Here is a 25,290-nt window from a genome sequence, read left to right on the forward strand (position 1 = left end):
TGATGTCTTTGAGTTATTTTGTGACAATGAAGGGTTGCTACATTTGGAAAAGGGTCCAGGGGATCTTCTGGCAGTGTATACGAATGATTTCCTTATTTATGGAGTGAACGTTTAGTGAGGATGTATTTTTATGCCATGATGATTTCCTAAAAACCCTCTCTCTGCCGACTGAAGAGTTTCTAGTTCCATGCAGCTTTAATGCAGTTAATAGAGTGCTCTGCCCTTTGATGTGAAATATTGTTAACTGCAATATATTCTGGGTATGCTATACTTGTACAAATTACAAATATGTTAGCAATTTTGGTATCTTTTATGAACCAAATATTATTAAATACTTATTCACATGCATATTTCAAATTCAAGCAAAAGTACTTGGTAATTTCTTTATTTCTTTGTTTTTTTGTGTTTTGGTTTTGGTTTTTTTCTTGGGGGGGGGGGGGGGGGGGTCCTATTTCGCTGTATTTTGTTAAAATTTATCAAGATGAACTGTTTTTACTGGTATACCCTTTTTATGCAATTTCTCACAGTCCAAAAAACCCTACAAAAATCTTTTTCATCTAAATTTTATATTCCTGGATGTAACAACCATCCCAAAGCTGAGATAAAAGTATTGGGTTATGTGAACCAAGGCTCTATACAAAATGGTACTGATCTCTACCAAAATGTGATAGATTCGACAGTAAATGATTCCTAGGTACATTGTGTACATGCATTTTATGTCCTTGTGATTGCCAGAATAGACTGCTCTGTCACAAAAATAGCCTTAGTAATGGCTACCCAGTGAGTGCTATTGGATGTAGTACATGGCCCTTACAACAGGAACAACTCGTAGACATAAACATTGCCTGTTTATCTCAAAACTTTGAATTTACCGTTTTAAGCACTAGGGTAATAATTGGCTATAATTCAGACAAAACAGACCAACATTTATCTCATTTATTTAGTACTGCAAGGTGTACACTTATTGATAAACAAAGTATTTTTTTATATTGAACAGATAAAATAAAAATTTCAAATTATGAAATATCACAATTTTTGATTTTCAGTGCTGTACTACTTGCAATGTTATTTGTGATAATAGTGTACAATCTGCAAACATGTATTATAAAAGTGTATTGGTTTAGAAGCTGACTTATAGAATGCATGAGCAGATTCAGGGGTTGGAAAAGTTTACCTCTACTGTTACAAAGTCACCATTTATGTGTTGTCTATTATCACAGCTAAATCAACTGTGAAAGGTCTGTTAATTTTTGGCCATGTGGTAGTACTAACCCCCTCATCCCACAGAAATAGATCTATGTTGGAAAAACCACGAGTTTTGTGAATTCCTACAAGGTTTGAGAATCCCCTTAAACAATAAGACTTGTCTTTGTCCCAGCTGATACTTGTAATGGATACTGGATCAATGGCATACAGAGGACCTCTGTTCTATAAATTGTGAGGGGAAGAGAGGAGTTCTGCACCCTGAAGACTGACAGAGAGGGCGACAAATTACAGGCTGATGCTGAAAATCACAGGTAAGCATACACACCTGAACAATCTCTCACCTGTAGGAATAATAAGTTGACAACAGAAAAACACCAAAATAGAATCAACTGTATGTTTCTTATTCAGATGTTGCATAAGGCTCACATCTTAATAATTGTCTAATTTTGTAAAAACCACATTCTGCCTGTGATATATTTCAGGTACAGTGAATAAGTTGCCAGCTGATGTTCTCTGCTGAGACTCGACTTTTGGAGGTGCGCTGTAGATCAGAAGATCAACCTTTGATAACCTCTTGGCTTTTGTCAGCCTCTGTATAATTACTGTATAATTACTGTTAACAATTGCGGGGTTAAAAGAGTAACTAGTGAGGCGCATTATGAAAGGAAATCTGGAAGGCATTTGAAGCTTTTTGTGCATTAATGTGTCGGACAGCGGATGGGCTTTTATTCTAACATAAGAATTGCCTTGCAGATTCATTGATGGTTGGAAAACTTTTAGGTAAGAAAATAGAATTTTCTGTTGAAACAAGAGACAATTAATCTATGAAAGAAATTTTATAAAAGGTTCTTATTTAAATATATAACTTAAAAAAGTAGTATATTTTATAGATATTTGCTGTGTAATATTGGGTATTTAAAATGGCCTTTTAGATATAACTTTAAGCCTGCATTATTCAAAAGAAAATGCATGCATATAGTTTTTAATTGAATATTGATGGGGAATGCCTAGCTAGATCTGGGTGACTGTTGTGTAGTCATTGACAGTCTCAAAGAGCATATATATTAGATGCAGCTCTGCATGGCTGCAGTTATAACTACCTAGCATGAGTCAAAGGTCTGTGTAATTAGCATTTCCTTCTTTTTCAGCAGCGAATGGAATCTTTAATTCAGTCTCCATTGTTATTCTTTGAACTGATACAATTCAACTGTACCTGACGAGAAATAATTGCATTTTTTCTCTGATCCATATTGAATTAAAAGAATAATGAGCCTTTTTCCTTTCTTCATATTGGAAACAACGTTTATTACAAAGGCCACCTGAGACTAATTGATCTTTGCAGGTGACATGATTCTGTGAGTTGGAGCTGGCTTGCCAGTGAGTCATGCATGTGCATTTGTGTGCATGTTTAATTGATTTGATATTTAGTGTCCTCCTGGAGAAACAGCTGACCAGTCAGTATATCTCTTTGTGTCCTGACCAGGTGGTACTCATGCATAGAACTGCTCACCTGATTTGACCTCTAAGCCTGCATGTACCCACAATTGGGTACCATTGACCAACTGACAATGCATTGGAATGCAGATGTTTAGGACTTTATATTAATTTTTTTTTTTATCACTTAATGATACATGAAGTCAGTTTGTATACTAGTAGTTGACTTATGGAACTTTCCATTTATCATGTGTGGTTTACTTAACTATTATGAAAATTTATTGTATATAAAAAAACAATAAATGTACATTTATTTGTTAAGTTAACATGTCAGAGAGAGAGAGAGAGAGAGAGAGAGAGAGAGAGAGAGAGGGAGAGAGAGGGAAGGAGAGGTGAAGCTCATGAAGCTGACAAAAGAGAAAGGATGAGGAAGGAGAAAGGCCGGGTGATATAGAAAGATTCCCATCTGTGACTTTTACATGTGTATCCATTCCTGTTTGCTGTGTTATCTCAGAGATCAGATCTTGTAGGTATATGTCTATGGTATATGGTATAAGGATGTTTTTAGCTCAGGGTACATTGCTAGGGACTCTACCATATGGTCAAATGGAAAGAAACAAAGGTCATCTACCAATATTATACCTCACAGTACCTGGAAATTGAAATACTTCCTTAACATTGAAGGCAATTCATTACCAACTGCATCGACTGTGGTAATACCCATTAATTAAGTGTTACTTAGGCATTGTCTGGCCAGAACTTCCTGTTTGCTCACTGCACTAGTAAGTCCAATCGCTGGTTAAAACAAGGCCAGGTTAATACAGATAGCACAAAATGGGAAATTACAAATAATGGACATGCCTTTTGCTGTTGCTCAGCGAGTTCCATATTTTGTCCTGGCTTCATGACTTCCTCATTGAAAGGAAGGAAAAGTTTCAGGAACATGTAAAAATGAATCAATTGTTTGGGTATGCTGTCTTGGGTTTCTCATATGAAATAAAATTTATACTGTATGGGAATAGGGTTGTCTTATGCCCCCCCCCCCCCTCGAATAAGACACAAGACATTAAATTTTAATTTATGCCAAACTTTCTATTAACTCATTCAATACATTGCATAAAAAAAACTTCATGAACAGTGAAGTAGTACTTTATTTAAAAACGTCATACTCATATAACATAGGTGGAAATTAAATTGAGAAAGAGAAAAAGAATTTTTTTTTACCAAATGCAAAAAAATCTCAAACAACATCTAAAACAGAACAACACAGAAATAGATCTAGCACACGGATCAGTTACAATTAGGCAGATAACTTTCAGACAAGTTTTTGTATGATTACAGGTGCTGAGCTAATGGAACCTAAACACTGCAGTTCGACCCATGAGGCCCACCCCATTGTAAGTCCATTGTATTGAGGTAGGTATCTTGTATAAGTTTTCATTTTTAAGAATGATCAAGTTGTAATGTGACCAGACCAGGGTCAGGTCTTCTGTTTTCTGTGGGTTAAATTCACTCAATAAGACCAGCTAGATTAACCAAAGTGTTGAACCCATTTTCATCCAAGAGCTATGCATGGTATGGTATTATCAGTGTGAAACAATATGTCTATTGAAGGGGAGGGTTGCATATGTTACATGCATATGGTCTTTTAAAAACATGCTGTTTTCATATCACCCCCATAATATGGGGGTGGGGGACTGATATGAGTATTAATATCACAGACCTAATTTTTTTTTCAATTTCCAAATGATTCTGTTCAGATGCTACATTTTCTTGATACATAACCAATTCAGGCCTTCTGAAGCAGGAGAATTTTATTTGGGGCTTAGGGGCAAGTGAAAGTAATATTAGTGGGTTAAAGTTTAGGAGAAGGTTAAAGGGGCATGGTCACGATTTTGGTAGAGAATGATTTTTCGATTTTAATGTTTACAATGCTTAGGTATGGCATTTTTAATAAGCAACTAAAATTTGAGTGTCATTTGTTAAGTAATAAGCAAGTTACAGAGCTTACAATTCTTCAATTTGTAAACATATTAAGCTTTTATTACATTTTGAATGTTGTAGTGAAAATTCCAGTTTTAGACCTCAAATGAATGTGTTAATAGTTAGGAACTGTTTATTTATGCTTAAAATGAATAAGAAGATAGACAAATCAGCTTGGAAAAGACTTTTTACTGGTGTATTGAACCAATATAAACAAAAACAAGGCACAAGCCTTGTTTACATGACGAAGAATAGTGAGCCCTGTATCTTGGTTAAAATTCATCGACTGGCAACCAAATTTCATTTGATCATTAGAAATACATTCCTAAAGCATTGTAAATAATAAAAACGGAAAAATGAAATTTCACCAAAATCGTGACCATGCTCCTTTAAAGTAATAGGAGCAGTTTAAAGTTTTAATAGCAAGTAAAAGTATTAGTACCAGGTTTAAGTTTTTGGAACAGGTTAAAGTTTTTGGAGCAGGTTAAAGTATTAGGATCAGGTTTAAGTTTTAGAGGCAGATTTAAGTTTTTGGAGCAGGTTTAAGTTTAAGGTGCATATTAAAGTTTAAGGAACAAGTTAATATTTTAGAGGTGGTTAAAGTTTTAGAAGCAGGTTAAAGCTTAGGAGTAGGTTAAAGTTTAAGGATCAGGTAAAAATATATGTAATGAATTAAAGTTTAGGAGCTGGTTAAAGAATGAGCAGGTAAAAGTTTTGGAAAAATGTCTCCTTTCCAAGCATCAAGTTCCTATTTGTACAAAACGTGCAGTGATGTTGATACATCATACCAACCATACTTACTTGGATACATCTTCTACTTGCATGGCCTGTCACTGTATATTTTGGACGAATAAACAGTTTAAAAGTTAAGGAAAGGGTTTAACACTTCAAACCCAACATAAGGATGAGACATCATTTGTGTTTCAAATGATTTCTATGACTTATTATTTTGAGATAATCAAACAAGTATTTAGAGTTGGTCTCGTTTCGCAGAATGTATAGATCATATTTGAACCTAACCAGGAGTCATGCTTCTATAGAAATATGCCTCAGATGCTGTATTTTACCTATATTTTCTAAACTATTGATAAGGTTAAAGTTTGGAAGCAGGTTTACTGAAAAAACTTAGACTTAAAAAAATGGTTGATTGATCCATATGGGAAAAAGGACGAGTGCACTTATGGTGCCCGGTAAAAAGTGAAAAAATAAAGATTCAAATTAAGCATATTTTTTCCCTTAACATTATCTATTGATATCTATTCCATAAGAATTAACAAATTTTAGCGCTGAATTTATTGTTTATAAAAAGCACGAAGCTTTAAAACATAGTAGGGGTCAGCAGACATTCGTGATTTTGTATAGTAAATCGGGGACGGGCATTCATTTCAAAGCCTTTGTTTACTGTCAGCCTAATCGAGTACAAACTTGTGGAAAAGACAAAATACGCATTACATTTAGAAAACTCCTGTGAAAGTAAGAAGTTTGTACTACATTAGGCTGGTATCTAAAAAATGAAAAACGTATGAAAATTTCGAGGTTTTTCCTATAGCAAGCGAAAGCTATTACCTGCGTGACCCATGTTTGAACCTACGCATGGAATAAATTATTTCAAACAATCACGTGGGTTCTATCCAGGTAAACGTTTGTCAAATGTGCTCACTGTAAAACATTGACACGTTTTAAATAGCGTCAAGTAGGTTCGGTTCGATTTTTCCGTATTTAGATTATTTATAGGCATTTAAAAATCCTCAATTTTTTAAACTGTATGCTAATTTTTGTAAATTTAAGCGTGTGTATAAATCAGAAGTATCCATCAGTGCTTAACTATTACGAGAAAAAAGCAATTTGTTGATATTTTCTAAATAAAAACGGCACTGAAAAAGGGCCCATTCTCTATAGCTTAAATGCACTTGTTCTTTGATGCATTATAACAACAAGGGTCTTACTTGCTTAGACAAGGACTTAAATGAATACTTCCTAGTTTTAAGTGCAGGCCTCAGGATCATGAAGGAATTTCAGACTTAAGTCAAAATTCAGTCGGTCATAAAATGATTGTTTATCATAATATGACAATTGAAATTTGTAATTAACAGCATTATATTAAGACACTTTTGATAGCCTATGAATTATGTCCGAATTTTTATTCAAGAGACACTGTGACAGTGTCCAATTTTAGACTTAAGTCTAAGATTCTTTCATGATCCTGGAGCAGGTCTAATATCCCATGAATGCTGAATTTGACCTGTATTTTCACAAAAACGAAGAGGATCAAGATGGTTAGCAGATCTATTATAGATACTCTCTTTGTATCAAGTTGGCTTCTTTGACACTTGTATGTTCATAATTCATTAATGTTCCTGTGATGATACGGTTCGATACAATATGGTATGATAGTTGATACGATAAAATATTAAATTATAATGAAAAAATCAAAAAGGTAATTGATTGATTAGCTTTTAACCTGCAAAAAATATGGTCTTTTTACCTTAAAGCTTCTGTTCAGTACAAAGAATTTGATATGTTTAAGTTAGCTTTGATCAGAATAAATGTCACTTTAGTATTCTTTTATAGGACAAAAGGTCAGAGTTCACAAAACTCTGTGCATCTGGCTTCATTTCAATGTTAATGAACCAATACCTGACAGACCCTTTGATTGGAAGCTTTCAGACTAAATGATAAATTGGTCTGGAGAAAATGCTCACAAGTTATTTTTTTTTAATGCATTGTTTAAATTCAAAGATGAAAATAGCAGGGGATATGTATTGCAGGTGTACTCTCTGAAATCTAAAATTTATTTTTACATTTTTAAGACAATTCAATACATTGTAGTGAATGAGATGCTCAGCCCATTCACATGAGAGATGGGTGATGGTCTGAACTTGTCAGTGTATGATAGAGTCATACACGAGTCGTTCATCTCATTGTCAACTCAAGAGTTCCTCTGACCATCACAATCATTGAAGAGATGCGAATTGTCTCAAGTTCTCACCGCTTATCAATTTCCTTTTGCATTATTGATTTCTAATTGAGGAAATATTATTTATTTCTGTTTTGTGTTAGCAGGAAGTATGGTAACCATTTAAGAGGGAAATAGATTCAGAATACCACAATGTTTAAAAACCTAATGGCGAACCCCAAGTTTAGTCACTTTCGAGAGCAAGGTAATTTTATTTTAATTAATTATACTTCTGTTGAAATTTCTCAAGCATCGGTTTGCAGTTTTATGGGAGCTCTGGCAATCTCCGCCATTGCATGCTGCATCTGTCAGCATATTTACTTTATGCTTCATGCTGATTGTTCAATTCCTTATCAGTGCACCCACAAATATTGACTAGCTACTGTTTCCTGCAATTAAAACAGCTGACAGTAAATTTAATTACTTTGAACTCTACTTTTAGTTTGATTCCTACATCAGTCTCAGATTAATGCATCAGATATTTGTTTATGATGCCTGTGTTGGAATTGTCAAAAAAATAATCAGCATTTGACTTGTGTTCAGAATTTTGCTAAACTGAATAAAATGAAGCAAAAAAAAAAAAAATAAAGTAGGAGCTTTTTAATAAGGAAAACATTTCCACTAAAAATACATGAATGAAATTGTCATTTATAATACCATATTACATGTACATTCCAACATTTTAGTTCATTTGGTAATGTTTACATTTGCAAGAGTCTTTTATCATAGGCATCTACTTTTGTATAATAAAAGTTTTCATCAAAAATGTTGTGATTAGAAGTCATTTCTTGGGCATCAAAATAACAATTGCACTAGCTTATAAATCGTCTTATGCACAATTACGCCAATTAAAAGTAGTTTTCTCAGCCTTTTCAGAGGACTTTAATAGTTAAAATATGAATTCAAAATGGAAACTGGTCAGAGGCATTTTCCAAATGATTAATCAAACAATACAAAACATGCAATAATTGTATATTTGTTGCCCTTTAAGGGTCTCGATTAATTGATAAATAAATTGAATGGAGTTGTAGTATACAAAGTACCATATTGCTCTCTATGTTAGACTCTGTCAATTAATTAGCCATCCCCTTGTTACACCTCTTACAAGAACCGTCATATATTGTAGAACCTGCTCGCAGCGTATCACGACGGACAGATATGGCTGACAGACAGGTGAAGCAGAGCAACACGGTCATCAATGCGGGGCTGTCCAGACTGGAGGAGGACAAGCAATCTGTAAGTAACATTACATCACACGACTCTGAGGACAAGCAATCTGTTAGTAACATTACATCACAAGACTCTGAGGACAAGCAATCTGTAAGTAACATTTCATCACACGACTCTGAGGACATTAAGAATCTGTAAGTAACATTTCATCACACGACTCTGAGGACAAACAATCTGTAAGTAACATTTCATCACACGACTCTGAGGACAAGCAATCTGTAAGTAACATTACATCACACGACTCTGATGTCAGGGTGCTTAGTGACATTCTGACACATGCAGAGGAATATCATATAGATTTCATTTCTAATTAGGCCTGGACATTTTTGAGGGTCAGCAGACAAACAGACAGCTTGACAGACAAACATACAGACAGACAGCTGAACAGACAGACAAACAAACAGACAGACAAACATACAGACAGACCAACAGAAAGATAGACAGTTAGTTTGCTTGGTGGAGACAAGCTAGTGCTAATAACAACCAGCCAGAGTTCAGGGACCAGAGTTCAGGGGTAGATGGGTACTGACTTGGGTTTGATCACTGATGTGTAGCTTTACCACCCGGAATTTCAAGCCTTGTCAAGATCTGTTTATTAAATTGTCTTGTTAATTAAGAAAAATGTCATTAATAATGAGCCGAATTAGTTAAATGTGACAGTCTATTCAAAGTTATGTTGTGATGAGGTTTTAAATTAAAGAATGGGGAATAAATATGGGTATTCTAATGATTTGAGTGGTCTGTGAGCTCCTCCTATTAACGTGGTCTGTTCTTAACATTTGGGCTATTTTTTTTAAATGTGTGGGTATACTTATCATGAATAGAGCAGTCCGTCATCTAAAAGTAAGTCTAAGACGCTTTGAGAGTTATTTCCCTTGATAATCACTCTCTCTCTCTCTCTCACTCTCATCATCTGATTTTTACCGAATTTTATACAAACATTTGTCTTATAAACTTTAACTTAGAATAATTTTTTATGCTAAACAGGAACAAATTGTTTATGCTTTCAATTTGTTGGACAGGAAACAAAAATATATTTTTTCTACAATATATCCAAAGTGCTTGTAAATTGAATATTCGGTTTTTTGGAAACTGATTAGAACTAATGTCCTTGTTTGTCAGGCTTGACAGGGCACCTGTGTAGCTGGCATTGGTAGCTGTTACTGTAAATTAGTCAGGTGCCCTTATCGGGAAAGACAGGTAGCTCTAGCCGGGAGGGGCTTCCCTTTAGAGGAACAAACAGACTCAGGAGATGGGGATGTTAATCCAAACATTGACCCAGGATTTGTCCTCGGTACACAGTTCACTTGATCTATTTAATCTCGTGGTTGGACAGGAAATTGACTTACTGAAAACATCTTATTGAGCATATCATAAGTGTCCTTATAAAACATGCACATAATTAAGTATTGGTACATGAATTTAAATGAATTCAACCATGCAACAAATTCTCATTTTCAGAAGCCCCTCCCCTTCTCCCCCCCCCCCCCCCCCAAAAAAAAAGGAAAATCAAGTAAGACTGTAAGTTCAGAGATATGTATGTGTGCTTGTGTTTGGAATGACTTGTTTATGTAAATTACACAAGAATAAACAGTATCTATCTCTGCATTCCCTTGGCCTGGTCTAACACTGGATAAAATCAATAATCGACCCATAGGGTCACTGGTGTTCTAAAGTCACTAATGATTTAACAACCATTGAAGCACTGAATACAACCTCCTCTAGGGGCAGGGGAGGACCCACTACATGTAGAATTCCTCGCTTACAGGACCAGAGCCACCTTCATTAACTCGATGATAAATGAGATGACTTCTACAGAGTCAGTTTTTGCCTCGCAGCTTTTTCAGACATCAAATATGTGAAGTAAAAACTAAGTCTTAGTACCTTGATAGTACAGTTTGTCAGTATTGTCTGTGAGGACCACACAAATAGTGTCCTAATTCCTCATTAATCTCCTCATCATCTGATATAGTCCCCTCCAAGCTCTCTACAGATGTGAGGAGCTAAGTGTCGCTGTGTTTTTTGCGAGAGATCAATACCAGAGAATACATGTTCTGTGAAAGTCCTGGCCAGATATTGATCTGCTCTCATCACAAATCAATACAGATCACGGCTCGAGACTTCCTCTCTGTCGGAGCCCGCCGGTGTGTGTGGGAAGGAGGCTGCTGTCTGTGATGTTTAGATCCGTGAGTACATTTCATACAAGTCTTCATTCTATCAGTCACTGTTTCAAGGAGATCTGGTGATGTCTCTTAATCTTGTGAAATATTGCCATGTAACCATTGTCTAATATCTGGAATCAGGTGGATAGAGTGGTCTGTGGTTTGTTTACATTGACGGGATCAGGTCTTGGATCATACAGTTGTATTACGGTTGTATGGTGTAACCCTGACGGACTGATCTGACTGCGTGTCTAATGGACCTGATATAAGTACATGGTATTTGGGTGGTATCATCTGACAGACTTGTAGGCAATGTTTGGGTGGTATTATCTGATTGAACAAGCTGATGGACTGGACCTATCTCCGAGGATCACGAGATTCCATCTGTACAGAGACTGTGTGATGTAAGGTCAGCCCATGGTAATGGTCCCTCATTGTAATGGCCTTCTGTAGTCAGTCAGTCTCATAGCAAGGATTTCTTTAATGTTTACTTAACTGACTGACAGAAGATGCCAAATACTTGGGCTTCTCGACAAATTCCGTCATTTAGCGATGATATTGAGATCATTAGTGTTTAGGCTTCCCACAACAACTGTATATAGTTATTAACACCAATACAGCAACATAATGCAGTTTTTCAAATGATTCTGTTCAGTACGTTCATTCATCAGACACTGTAATTGTATCATGTTGTAAGCAGGTGGCCAAACACAAAAGGAAGATCGGGGTGTGTGTATTGGGATCTTTAAATGGAGCAAGAGACTGTTATAATCCAGAGATCTCGGACCTGTATATAGGTCTCTGTGGTTGCCATCTCATTGTACAAACAGGTACTTGTTTTTGGTTGAGGTCAGGCCCATAGTCTCTCTTAGCAGGGAGCCATAATACAGAGTCCTGAGTGACCCATCCCCAACACCGCTGGTGTATTTCTCCCCAAAGAATTAGGTCGACCCTGTACCAGTGACCAGGTAGGCGGCCAGGGGGCATGGGCCGTCACCGGGTCTGTTCACACCTGTGTAAGACAGGTATTTGTTTATGTTTACATGCTCCAAGTATCTTGTGTTTTGAAAAAACTTTGGCATCCTTTACAGATTGAAAAGACGCTTATTGAGCTAAGCACTGGAGGACAATTCTGTAAGAGCATGCATAATAAGTCTGGTTATCTCAACAATGCCTGCAGACTTTTTTATAAAATATAAAAGAACTTTGTTTTAAACAAATATAATCTACAGGAAAAATAAGATTGTTTTTATGTAATGGGGAAAAAGTAAAGCAAAGTACAATGAGAATAAAAATCTACACCAAAATATTCTGTTTTCTTATCACATAACGAGATAATGGGCAATCGTTTGAGAAAAGAATTGATTTAGTTTCTCACTGATGGCAATCTTCCACACAGAATGAACATGTACCCCAGGAAAAAGAGCACACCTCGCTCCCCACAAATGTCTGCTGTCATTAAAAATTGATATAATCTGTGATAATATCATTATTGTCATGGTAATGTACATGTCTCACGGGGGCTCTTCGCTCCTACAGGTACATGTATTTAGTCACGGTGGGACATTGAGGCAAATAAAAATGAAGCAGTTTGAAGTTTTACGTTTGAAAAAGCTTCCTCTTGTGAACTGAGGTGGGATTGAAAAGATATTTTCTTTGAAATAAAAAAAAAAAATTAGAAGAAAAACTGGTATTTGTGACATTTTATTCACACTTCTCTGTGGATAATTTTCGTGGTTTAAAGTCAATTTTGCAATAGGTAAAATATTACGGAAAGTTAAAGTTTTGTAAATTCAAAACTGTCTCCATATAGTAAAATGCGCTGGTAAAAAATACATTAATACATCGTACATCTGTATGTGGCCAAGTATGCAAATTACCGCATGTAAACAGTGATTATGCAAAAAACTGCAACATTACCTTTTTACTCTGATCTAATAAAAATGGAATGTGCCATAAGACGTATATAACATAGGTAAAAACATGGACCGGTCTGTGTACAGGTAAATGAGGCCTGGCTTGTAGTAGTTTATCTGCGGGCATCATTAGAAGTCTTAATACCGATGATATGGTACTGATCTACAACACAGAGGCTCATTCAGGTCGGACGATCGGACCGTGGAACGGATTGTAGCCGACCGCCGGACTGTGGCCATTCTACCGCCTCAGCCACTCCAGCAGTTATGTATGCATGTACCGTGTGTTCAGTGAATGCTCAGGGCTGATGGTAATGTGAACAGAGAGGTTCCTCCTTATAGAGACTGCACACACCTGAGACTCTTCTTACAAAATTGGATAGAAATATCTCCAGTGATATGAATCTGGAAAATGTGAGGAAACACAGCTGAAGAAATTTGTTCTATGGTGTTGAAGAGTTTAATATGGCTTTAATGGAGTAGCTATGGAGGACCAGTTTTAATTAAATTCTGATTGTGGAAGGAATGTCAACATAAGACAATCTGTTGTAAATAAACTTCTTTCTCCTTGCCATGGAAGGCAACAGTAACCAGAGGAAGTTCCGCAGTCCCTTCAAGTTTTCGCTGAGTACCTCCTCACTGAAGCCTAGTCCCAACCCTACCAAGTCTGATCCCTCAGCAGCCTCCATCCTACGACCTCGGAAACTCTTGAGCAACGACAACTCTAAGAACTGCTGGTCGCATTCACCAATTGGATCCACTCAGCTTCCAAATGACCAGGCTGGCAGCGAGTCCAAGATCCACAGTCTTGGGCGGTATGAGACGAGTTCAGGGGTCAAATACTCTGCCCAGCCAATCATAGGTCGGCACCACAGAGAGAACGGGGTCCACCACCATGAGGAGGAGAGGGGGCGTCGTATCTATGACAGACCGCGGTCCCAAGTCTACCCCACCTCACCCCTGTCTCTGTCCCCCACAGACCCACTGTATGACACACCAAAGACTAGCAACACACAACCTGCCTCAGATACCCCAACCACCGCTATAACCTCATCAGGGGAGAGGGAATCTCGGTGTGAAGGACTGCCGTCTCCTTCTGGACAGAGTGATAAAGACCTTAATCAGAACTACCCAGCAAAAGTCGTAGAGGAGGAAGTTAAAATAGTGCAGGAAAGACAACTCACAGCATCAAGGTCATTTGGGGCCACTGATTTGGGGTCAAGGTCAGTGGATCGGTCTGTTGAAGGTGCTGGGGTAGGGGATGGATCAGTTATGTCCCCTGTTCGTCCCCCAAGAAGAAGCAGCAGTTCTTCCAGTGCAGGGCGTAAACCACTGACCGTGGTAGCGCGGGAGTCTGGGGAGACGGATGCAGTCAAGGAGACGGGGACAAAAGAAACAAAACGTGAGCGGCGTCTGACCAGACGAATCTCTCTGGAACCAAAGAAAGTGGTGAGTGTACTCCCTAGCAGTTAAGTCAGTTCTAAGGCAGTGCTCTTACCAAGCAGTATACCACATCAAAGTACTTACTCATTGAGAGCTGATATCATTTGACAGACGAGTTACCAGAAGGTGTCCCAATATAAAAACGTGACTGTGTATTTTCTTACAATAGTTTCATCATTATTTTGCACTTATATGATGTACTGTATTTGACTGTAGTACTGCCCCACACAGCCAGAATGAAACCAGTTTTTATCTGAGCCAAGTCAGATTGCTGTAGGCTATACAAGATAAAATTGGGCAGTTTCAATTATGAATTATTTGATAAAGACATCATCTTACGATTATCTTGGGCTTAAAGCAACAGTTTAAAATGATGAAGTCTCCCATCTGTGCTGATTTTGTGTTTATAACTTAAAAGAGCCCTTTAAGGTAAACTTTGTGTGGTCAGTGATAAAACTGTTGGCAGAATGGCATTTTCCAGGTGTGAATCAGTATTAATTACAGGTAAACACCATAGAACAGTGGTCAATCATTGGTGATGGGTGACACAGAGTACTGGGAACTCTGGCAGACTAGCATGGCCAGACTTCAGGGCCCCACTGCCTATTTTGATCAGAATTCCACCAGTCCATCAAACATGACAGCTTAACACCTACTGGTCATTACTAAGATGAGTGACCTAATTATAGCCACCAATTACCTACCATGTTTTTGTCACTTATTTCAAAGCACCAAATCCCTTGATAAATTTGTGTGTTTTGAACTTCCTCTTTTATCTATCTAAGAATTACTGTATTTGTGATTTTTTCATAAGATTTCAGAGTTATTTGTGCATATTTAGAAAAGAATTATCAGATAAAATTTCTGACATGTCTCTAGCCTAGAAATCAGATGTTTCTAGCCGGGGTGGACCGATGTGAAGGTGACCTTGAGACACACAACCCACTCAACACTCCCTGGCATCTAGTTACCGGATTCCAGACCTGGATGTTGTGGCAGCTAGCCATTTTATTTATTGTTGTAAAAATGATATCCTAATTTCATGTTACAGTTGGATGTAAAAAAAATTTCCCACCTCTGGAATCTAGCAGTGTAGCGGATTAAAGTCAGTCGTGACTTTGGCTAATGTTACAAGGTCAAAAGGTCAAAATATGATAGAGAGATAATATAACAAAACAGTAGATAATGAATGGCATTAAAAGCCAGTTAGAGATGGATTAAGACTTGAACGAGAAGAATTAAGGAATCAGTCTGTTGCTATGACGATTGCTGTAATTATCGTCCCCTTTAGTATTTGGAGTAGGAACAGCGACAGTTTTATATCCAGAGTCCAGTAGCAGCTGTAATTACAAGGCCTGTCAATGTGACAAGGCCAGGGACTACTTTAATGGGGACCAGTACAATAGCTCTGTGTAGTTGTCCTAGCTGGGACCATTGCTCAGGGTCTCTGGAATGTGAGGGAGGTGTCAAATTTGTACATGGGCAATAATGACTGCTCCCTATATACCACTGAAACAGCCAGTATTGAGTGAAAATTTAGCCTGCATCAGCTACCAGATTAACAAAGTAATGCCAGAAATAAATGGCCTGGTCGGTGTATATACAATATTGTATATCTATTGATGCAGTCTAAAATATCAAAGATCTGAAATATTTGTACTGTATATAAAATTAAAATGAATATGTTAGAGGTTAACAGCAGAATTAATGCTCATAATCTGCACAAAGTTTGATGACAAACTAGCCAGAGTAATTGAATTTACTCAGTGCAACAGTTTTGTAGGTACATGCATGTACGGTTTGTGTGTATGGTTTGATGAAAATTCAGGACACAGATATTTAGCATAATCAGAATATGTCGCTTCCTGGTTTTTAAAAATACAATTTTTAATAAGTTTGAACAATTTTCATATATTGAACAGGTTTAATTTAGTTTATTTGGTTGATCTAGAGTTAGTATATGTAAACTTTATAACACTAGAAGAATGATCATCAGATGATAGTGTAGAGGAAGCATCGGCAAACATTCATCAGACCCTGGTTATTTTGTTTTTTATCTTGTGCCGGAGGTAATGAGGGGTTTACCGTAGTTCATACACTACAGCCAATAGGTGACACTTTAATGAAACTCCGGGGTCATAGGTCAGCCAGCAATGACGGGGCACTCCTTTTGATGATGATACAATGAAAGAACCCTGTCAACACTTAAAGAATTTCATTTTGAATATCTATCTGTATTTTTTAGATAAATAAAGGGTTTTGTAGACAGGGTCAGGTATGAGATTGGCTATCCCTAGCTACATTTATGATCGCAGTGTACATACGACTCTGGGTAAATTTGTCATTAGATAGGTGAAATTTTTAGGAAAGGTATATTTGATTTGTATCTTTCCAGTCAATTTAACTGTTTTGAACTAAAGATTTTACAGATCAACACTTTAACACAACACGGGTCTGTAGATAAGTCTACATATATACTCAGTATAGAATTCTGTCGTACAAACAACTTCGTGTACTTCAGAGTTATGGAGGGGGGTAGACACTGTTGAGGGACAGACAGCATTCAACCCAGTCATAGATGGGGATTATGTGGATGTGAATTGAATATAGGTTAATCCCAAAGTCCCCAGGAATTCACTAGGTCTTCTTCTATAGTTGGTAACAACTCTGCTAATTCCCTGTCTGTTGTACATAACTTTAAAAAGTTCAACAAGCAGGTTCAAATTAATCTTCAGTTGTTTGGGTTAATTAACCCTTTTTTATGATCATAAAATCATAATGATTATTCAAGAAATATCAGTATGGTAAAAATAGGAATATTAATTAAATTATTTTCTTGCTCAAGCCTGAAAGACCTACACTTGAATTAAAAAAAAAAAAAAAGATTTTAATATCAATTATTTTGAATTTACAGGAGGATGATGAATTCATTGGGTTTGCCACACTACCAGATCAGGTACACAGAAAGGCAGTCAAGCGGGGTTTTGAGTTTTCCTTTATGGTTGTAGGTTAGAATCCATTTTCATTTATCAATACAAAGACACTTTAAATATTTTATATATGCATCAGAAATTTAATTTTATCAAGGTATGCAAGTTATGTATTTTTGACAACACTTGACTAAACAATACGCTGATGAAGGTCGACCATGTTTTGACTTGTGATAGTAGATGGATGTTATTTTGTTAGTACTGATGGACCATTTTTAACTTACCTTTCCAGGGGAGACAGGGCTGGGGAAGTCCACACTAATCAACAGCCTATTTCTGACCGACCTATACAAAGACAGGAAGTTCCCCAACCACATACTGGGTAAGATCTGCTCCTCCGTTTGGCCATTCTAATAGATCTACTCCGACGATTGGCCATTTCACTTTTGAATATACTTATAGATCCGCTCATCCGGTTGGTCATTTCACTTTTAATATACTTATAGATCCGCTCCTCTGATTGGCCATTTCACTTTTAATATACTTATAGATCCGCTCCTCCGATTGGCCATTTCACTTTTAGTATACTTGTGCATCATTAATCAAGCAAAGAATCAACTGAAAAGTTTCTGTGCAAAATGATCATTATTATACCAATTGCCTTGAACCTGTTTTTTGGTACATTTATGTCAACGCAACAGACTAAGGGAAAAGACTGAAAATTAAGGGGGTATTGATTCATTAGAGCCTGTTCAGATAGTATGTAAACTTCGATTTCTTTCATATTGTTAACATTCTTTGTTACAGACAATGCAGAGCAGACAGTGGACATAGAGAGAAAGCAGCTAGAAATTGAGGAAAAAGGGGTCAAAGTTCGTCTCTCTGTGGTGGACACGCCTGGCTTCAGCGAGGCGCTCAATGGAGAGAAATCGTAAGCTTTGCTACATGTAAAAAGAAATAAAAAGTTACATAAAAAATCATAAATAAAGAGAAATCGTAAGCTATTAAAAGCAAATGAGTTAAGAGATATGGTTTTGTAAAACATATGTACTAAAAAAAATTGTAAGGTACGTGAAACAGAGATGAATTGAGATGTCTGATTGCGTTCTGATAGATGGCAGCCAATCATTGACTACGTGGACCGACAGTTTGAGCAGTACTACCAGGCTGAGAGCGGGGTCAACAGAAAAAACATCCAGGATAGTCGAGTTCACTGCTGTTTGTACTTCATATCTCCATACGGCCATGGGTAATCTTCATATCTACATCTACAAATATGCTTCCTTATGTGAACCTATAGAATAGCGAAAATATTCAATTCTGTATCAACTTTTTCATGACTTCACAATGATAACTGCACACACTTGCTCGACCGGTTGCAATATTGTAAACATAAAATCATCGTTATATTAATGATTTTGAACGGTTTGCCATTCTTAAATGTAAATACATATATAACTAATAAACAGCAATTCTGTTTGAAATTTTACATGACGTCACAAAGATCATAGCATACGCTTATCGCTTGTTGGTTGGATTATTGTGAACATAAAATCTCAGTAATTTTAACAATTAATTCTGAACAATTTGTCTTTTTCAAACATAAATATAAGGATTTGATCATGTCAACTAAGTTCATATCCTAATGAACTTTTTAAATTGATTTTTAAATTTCTTAATAATTTGTTATATCATTCTTATCAATTTACCTTACTTTATCAATACTTATACATGATGTTTGCAGGTTGAAGCCAATCGATGTATTTATGATGAAGAAGCTGCACCACAAAGTCAACATCATCCCACTAATCGCCAAGTCTGACACCCTGACACCAAAGGAGCGGTCCCACCTCAAGAACAAGGTAGTGACAGGGCTCTTTGTCACCCATTCAGATTCAGTAACAAGCTCATAGTGCCAGAAAAAAATTTGTTGCTGGTCACATTACCACTAGCACTTATCAATTTTCTGTTATGATTCTGCTTTTTGTCACTATTTTTTGTGGTCTCATTTTTATATCTGAAAGTTAAAGATGCAGAAAATCAATCAAAATGGCTACTGTATGCTTTAAAAACTTATAAGACCGTGCAAATAAACAACATAACATATTTAGTTCATTTTCACAAAATTGCCATATGTGAATACAAGGTTATACAGTTTATCACTGAATATATTAATTGTTACCATTAACCATATTGATGTCCCGATTTTAGTAACAAAGACAAATCTAAAACAGATATATACATGTATATCAATTACTTGAGATGAGACTTGAGAAATTCCCCATAAGACTTCTGCTATTATCCTAACATATATTCATTGATGAGGAAGTGATATTCTCTGTTAGATCTTTTTTTATTTCTATTCATTGGGTATGATATACTGAGTTATCTTTCTTATCTAATTTTTTTATTTATAGGTCATGGAACAAATCGAGGAGAACCATATTAACATTTACAAGTTCCCCGAGTGTGACAGCGATGAAGACGAGGAGTTCAAGCAGCAGGATAGAGAGTTGAAGGTCAGTCTCACCAAGGTCATAGATCAAGGTCACCAGATCAAGCCTGTACTTTGATGAGTAACTTTTAAAAAAAATTATTTTTGCAGTCAGCCATACCGTTTGCGGTGGTTGGGAGTAACACGGTGGTAGAGGTAGCAGGCAAGAAGGTCAGAGGTCGGATGTACCAGTGGGGAATCGTGGAAGGTGAGCGGGGCGGTGATTAACGATATTCGAGAGACTGTAATTAACTCATGATCCGTTCCTTACACAGACTTTTGTTTCCTTTCAGTGGAGAATCCCGCCCATTGTGATTTTGTAAAGCTTCGTCAGATGTTGATCAGGTTAGTACAGCCATAAAGTGAGCTAGAACATGAGTCTTTGCTTATTGGTCATTGAAGCCAAGGTCATTCTTCATTACATTGCACTCCATCTTTTACCATATCATTGTAATCATGCTTTATTTTCATTATACATTATGCTTATGCTTTCTTGTTATTACAATGTAATGTCTTAGAATTAATGACATTTGAATCATTTTATCCATGACATTACAGCACCCACATGCAGGATCTGAAGGACATTACGTCAGACATCCATTACGAGAACTACAGGGCGGAGCACCTGGCGGAACAGATGAAGCAGTCGACCCGGGAGAGAATGTGAGTCCTGCACACCTGTATAAAGTCAGATACTGTAGATTCCTATTTAAACACGAGGAATTAATATCCGCGTAAAATCGCGAGAAGCACATCAAGCGAATTTTAAAATCTCACTTTTATATTTTGGACATATGTAAACAACATGAAACTATGATAAAAATTCAGCATTCGCAATTTTATGCTCTCGCAATTTGATGGGAAATGACTGAATTGTGGAATTAAGTACTTGCGTAAAATAAGGAATCAACAGTAGTACATACTAGTGCTAAACATTAAAACTAAAACAGTACTTACTCATGCTGATCATATTCTTTACTGAATAAACCCAACAAGTATCTGACAATGTAAATGATGTATAATTCATTGTTAAACTTTAAAAAAAAATCTTTTTATGTAAATTTCATGAGTTTCAACAAACTCTTATAGGTTTTAATTGGTTTCACCAATAAACAAACAGGAAAATGTAACATTATATATTTCCATACCAAAATTTCCATATCTTTTTTCACATCTCAAAATTGAATGCTCGAATTTGGATTTTTGAAGGAAACTGAAGAGAGAGTCCATGCTAAATCCTGGAAAAATGGAGGACACAGACAATCTGATTGCTCAGAAAGATGCTGAGGTATGTCACAAAAGTTACATAGCTTATGAGTGGATGAGTTCTGATCCATTCTATTAACTTCTTGTAGATCTACTGTAACGGTATTGATCCTAAATAGTTTCCATTTTCTCCTCAATTTCGACTCAACTGTAACTAAGAAACAAAATTACATGTAAAATTGCTTCCCTTTGCATTTCTTGTTTATCACTTATATGGTATTGAAAAAGTTTCTTTGAAAATACAAGACAAAACTTAGAGGGCAGCGAAATAAGAACTCATGACTTACAAATCCGTAGTGAACCCACTGCGTTACGCTGTTAGGTAACAATACTGAGAAAGAAACTACTTAAATAATTACATTTGATTTTATTGTTTATTTCGATTAATAATATGTCACAACATGGAGGTGTCCCATTTCACCTTAATTCATACAAATAATTTATTGCTGATGTAAGTTTGGAAGCGTTTGTTTCTTCTAGATACAACGAATGCAGGAGATGTTAGCCAAGATGCAGGCCCAGCTACAGACCAACCCTCGGACCCCGGTCAACGGGACCTAGTGCGATCACATAGAGCAACAACCAAAGAACGGGGACCCACAAAGGAAGGGGGGAGTGATCAGCCACCAAGGGAAATAACTCAGTGAACTAAACTAGCATTCCAAATGTGTTCTTCATCTTGCATATTCGTTTTAAGGACTAAAAACATTTGTGGCTGTACATAGACACTTTTTAAAAATCCTCAGGCCTTTCTCTGTGCTGCTGATGGGCTAGAGGATTGGTACATTTTAGCAATCAGTGGACTGTGAAGCAGCACTATGTGCTCCGTGTATAAGCATGTAACGTAACATATGTCAGAATAGTGTACAGTCTTCCTACTGTCATTTAGTGTACATTTTATTTAAACAATTAGTACATTTATACATTAATTATTCAAGGGAAATAAATATGTAATTGATTATGAATTTTAGACATTTACAGGAAGTTGTCTTTCTTTGATTCAGAAGTGTGGAGAGAGAGAGAGAGAGAGAGAGAGAGAGAGAGAGAGAGAGAGAGAGAGAGAGATCATCCTACTTCATTTAATATTTAGGAAGGATTTTGTCTGGATTTTGACACAATACAGAAATGAAGTTTAATTCATGTTTTGTTATAAGAAGGAGCAGGCTTATATTTGAAATTTAACATTTTAAAATTTATACATCGCACATAAAATTGTTTGAAGTATGTTTCTTTATAGAAGCTGACAAGCACAATGGTAACTTAAGGGCGGGGTATCCCCTCTTCTACATATGTTTGGTTATGTAAATAGAAGCCAACTGCATCCTCCCCAATGGTCATCTTTTTAAAGGCAGTATAAAAGTGATAACCGTTGATGATATTTCCAGTAAAGGAAGGACCTCACTGATTATGTTAAATAACAAATGTTTACAATGAGAGAATCGCTGAATATACTTATCGAATAAAAGCAAGTGACAAATGACCTGCAGGTCATAAGGTAAAATGCTGTAGGGAATTTAATTTTATTTTGATATTGAGAAATATTTTTAGATTTATATCATATTTCATTTCATTCATTAGAAAAAAGATAACCTTCAGCTAATTTTAATATTACAGCTTATATCCCATTTATTATTTAACAAAACACATTTTTATGATGTTTTATTTCGATTTCTGATGCAATGAAAACAAAGTGACCGCCGGTAGGATACACAAACCATGTTACTATTTTCAGCTTGTAGATGCGTTATCCTTGGTATCATAGTCTATTGGCAGGTCCCCTGTTCTATGAAATAGAATTCTGTCACAGTAAATTCTGAATGATTTCAACTACACGACAAATAACCCTGGACACATGATTCGTCTTTTACTTTAAAACGATTTGATCTGAAAATCACCATTTTGTTTCATCAAGTTTTAATTGTTTGTTTCACCACATATTTCATATTGTAAATGTCTGTAACATGAGCGAATAATTTCTTGCTACAGATCTGAAGAATTTCTAATACTGAAATCGATTTATGAGAAAAAGAACCAAACTGCACGTTGGTTGGCTGCAGTTACTTGTATGATAGGTGGATACTCATAGTGAGGTTTGTTGGCCGATTCTGACATGTAAGTAATACCTAGGCTACATACATGTAACTGGGAGACAACAAGTACATTATATTGCCTTACAATCAGGAGAAATAAAGTGTACATTTGATACAGGATTACAATGGGAGAAATCTAAGACTTCTTACATCAGTAGTAACTGATCCCAACGGCCGGGATCTTAATGTGTGTCAGTGTGTCAGTGGAACAGAGAGAGAGAGAGAGAGAGAGAGGGGGAACAGACAGAGGGCAGAGGTAACAGAGAAAAGTTATTATGTGAAACTTATTAACTAAGTATTAATTATACTATATGACACATTCACACCCTCAACACCCTCCTGTGGGTTTATACATAGGGTGAGAATGGATTTATCAATGACGTCATCAAGCCTCACATAACACGTTGATTTCATTTATGTAGGAAAAAATAGCCACCTGAAGTGTTGTTTTCATATTAATTATGATATATATTTTGTTATATTAGAATTCTCAAAGGCTTGTCTCAATCCCACAATCGGAGAGGGTAGGCTGACCCAAACCAAGAATTCCCTTATACGCGCCTATCGTATTTCAAAATCATGTACATGTATTATGACCATCGTACCCACGTGATTCGTAAAAATTATGAAACAAAAAAAGCATGTGCAGTTTTAGTGCATTTCTCGAATAGACGTCTGTGATGCAAGACTGTAAAGAATTGACCAGCTGGTTGTCAGTGAGATTTTGGACGAAGGGGGGGGGGGGGGGGGAGGGAATTGTAGCTAGTACAATCGTCTCCAAAATATAATAAGCTTATTGTTTAAATTGAATAAAGAAAAAAACCGCCTGTCCTTGACCATTGAAAAAAATTGGAATATTTACCGGCCCTCCGAGAATCAAAACTAAGAATCAAGCCCTCGTTTTCGAGAGAGATTTTTACTTATCTTTGACATGCTACTTTCATTATTTAGGATGCAGTATGATTGATGTTAGAGTTGTGGGCGAGCATTAATAGATGCAAAGCATTGCACGTGCATTCAGTTATATGTCAGAAATTATTCAGGATAATAATTGCTCAAATAAATTTTCATTAATTGATAAATCAAACCGAAGACTTTACCCTATACACATTGTTCTGTTTTTTTACGATAACGAGAGAGAGAGAGAGAGAGAGAGAGAGAGAGAGAGAGAGAGAGAGAGAGAGAGAGAGAGAGAGAGAGATTCCATTGAATAGCAGTTTTCCATACCGCTCTGGTGTCATTTTATTTATCTTGTTCGTTATTTTTCCTTTTTAATTTCTTTTTTCAGTTTTGTAACAAACATATTCTGAATCACTACTGTCATTTACATTTAAAAATTGGTCCCTGATACATGTGTAATAGTTGGTTGCAATCATTTTTCTTGGTCGGCATTATTTTTTCAATGCTCCAAATTATTAAAGGCTTTGTTTCAAAGCCATTCCCGACATTACACAGACCAAGTAGTCAAACGAAAATGGAAAAATGATCGTAAGCGGGGAAACCAGGGCTTGTTGAAATACCATTGTAATTATTATTCCCGGTAATTCATTTTGAAATTTAAAATGCCTTTTTAATAAACCCCAAATTGTACTTTTAATACATATATAGTATAAAATAAAAATTGAACATCTTTGCAAAATATCAACGAAACAGTCTAACGTTACCCGGAATTGGCGACGTCACTGTACACGACGTCACTGTACACGAGTATTCTCCATGGTCCATGTGCATCTTCTCTCTCCAATGTGGTCTCGTTTTTTTGTACGTAACGACCCGATAACAAATATTGTCATGTGACTCATGTCATGTTTGTTTATTCTCGTTTTATTTTTAAGTGTCATGGAGATTTTTCAATTACATAAACATGTCACTTTTAAGAAACACCCTAGAAGCAAATACAACAAACAAGTTTATTGTTTGTCCCCTCGTCATGGCTGAAAAATTCCACAGATTATCAAAACTATTTACATGTATATTATTACTTTGAAACAACCTTCGGTTGTTGTAAAAAAAAAGATACTTCATTTCGGTCCACTCTAGTTTATACCACGAACAAAGAACTTGTATTGAATTTTATACGATAAAGAAGAAAATTCTTTTTCTTTTCTTTTTTTTATAATTTTATATTATTTAAAAAACGTGGAAATATTATAATTGTATACATGGTATATACGAGGGTT

At 36.2% G+C, this 25,290-nt stretch overlaps 1 protein-coding gene across 4 annotated transcripts; it reads left to right on the top strand.

Annotated features, from left to right (window-relative positions):
* The first annotated feature begins 3,981 nt into the window (after positions 1 to 3,981).
* LOC105321497 (septin-5) lies at positions 3,982 to 21,998 on the top strand. Of its 4 annotated transcripts, none has more exons than XM_066080581.1 (14): positions 3,982 to 4,056; positions 7,684 to 7,784; positions 8,706 to 8,899; positions 17,245 to 17,338; positions 17,553 to 17,642; positions 18,068 to 18,191; positions 18,375 to 18,509; positions 19,005 to 19,122; positions 19,678 to 19,779; positions 19,866 to 19,962; positions 20,048 to 20,099; positions 20,313 to 20,417; positions 20,964 to 21,042; positions 21,501 to 21,998. In XM_066080581.1, exons 2-14 carry the CDS (start codon positions 7,733 to 7,735, stop codon positions 21,579 to 21,581), a joined length of 1,323 nt encoding a protein of 440 aa, XP_065936653.1. In that variant the 5' UTR covers positions 3,982 to 4,056; positions 7,684 to 7,732; the 3' UTR covers positions 21,582 to 21,998. The 4 variants fall into 4 exon arrangements, with proteins under 4 accessions (XP_065936653.1, XP_065936654.1, XP_065936655.1 ...); XM_066080582.1 differs by having other exon boundaries at positions 7,687 to 7,784; XM_066080583.1 differs by having other exon boundaries at positions 3,997 to 4,056; positions 8,706 to 8,815.
* Positions 21,999 to 25,290: the final 3,292 nt, after the last annotated feature.

Source organism: Magallana gigas, chromosome 3 (genome assembly GCF_963853765.1).
Source record: "Magallana gigas chromosome 3, xbMagGiga1.1, whole genome shotgun sequence".
Lineage (NCBI taxonomy): Eukaryota > Metazoa > Mollusca > Bivalvia > Ostreida > Ostreidae > Magallana > Magallana gigas.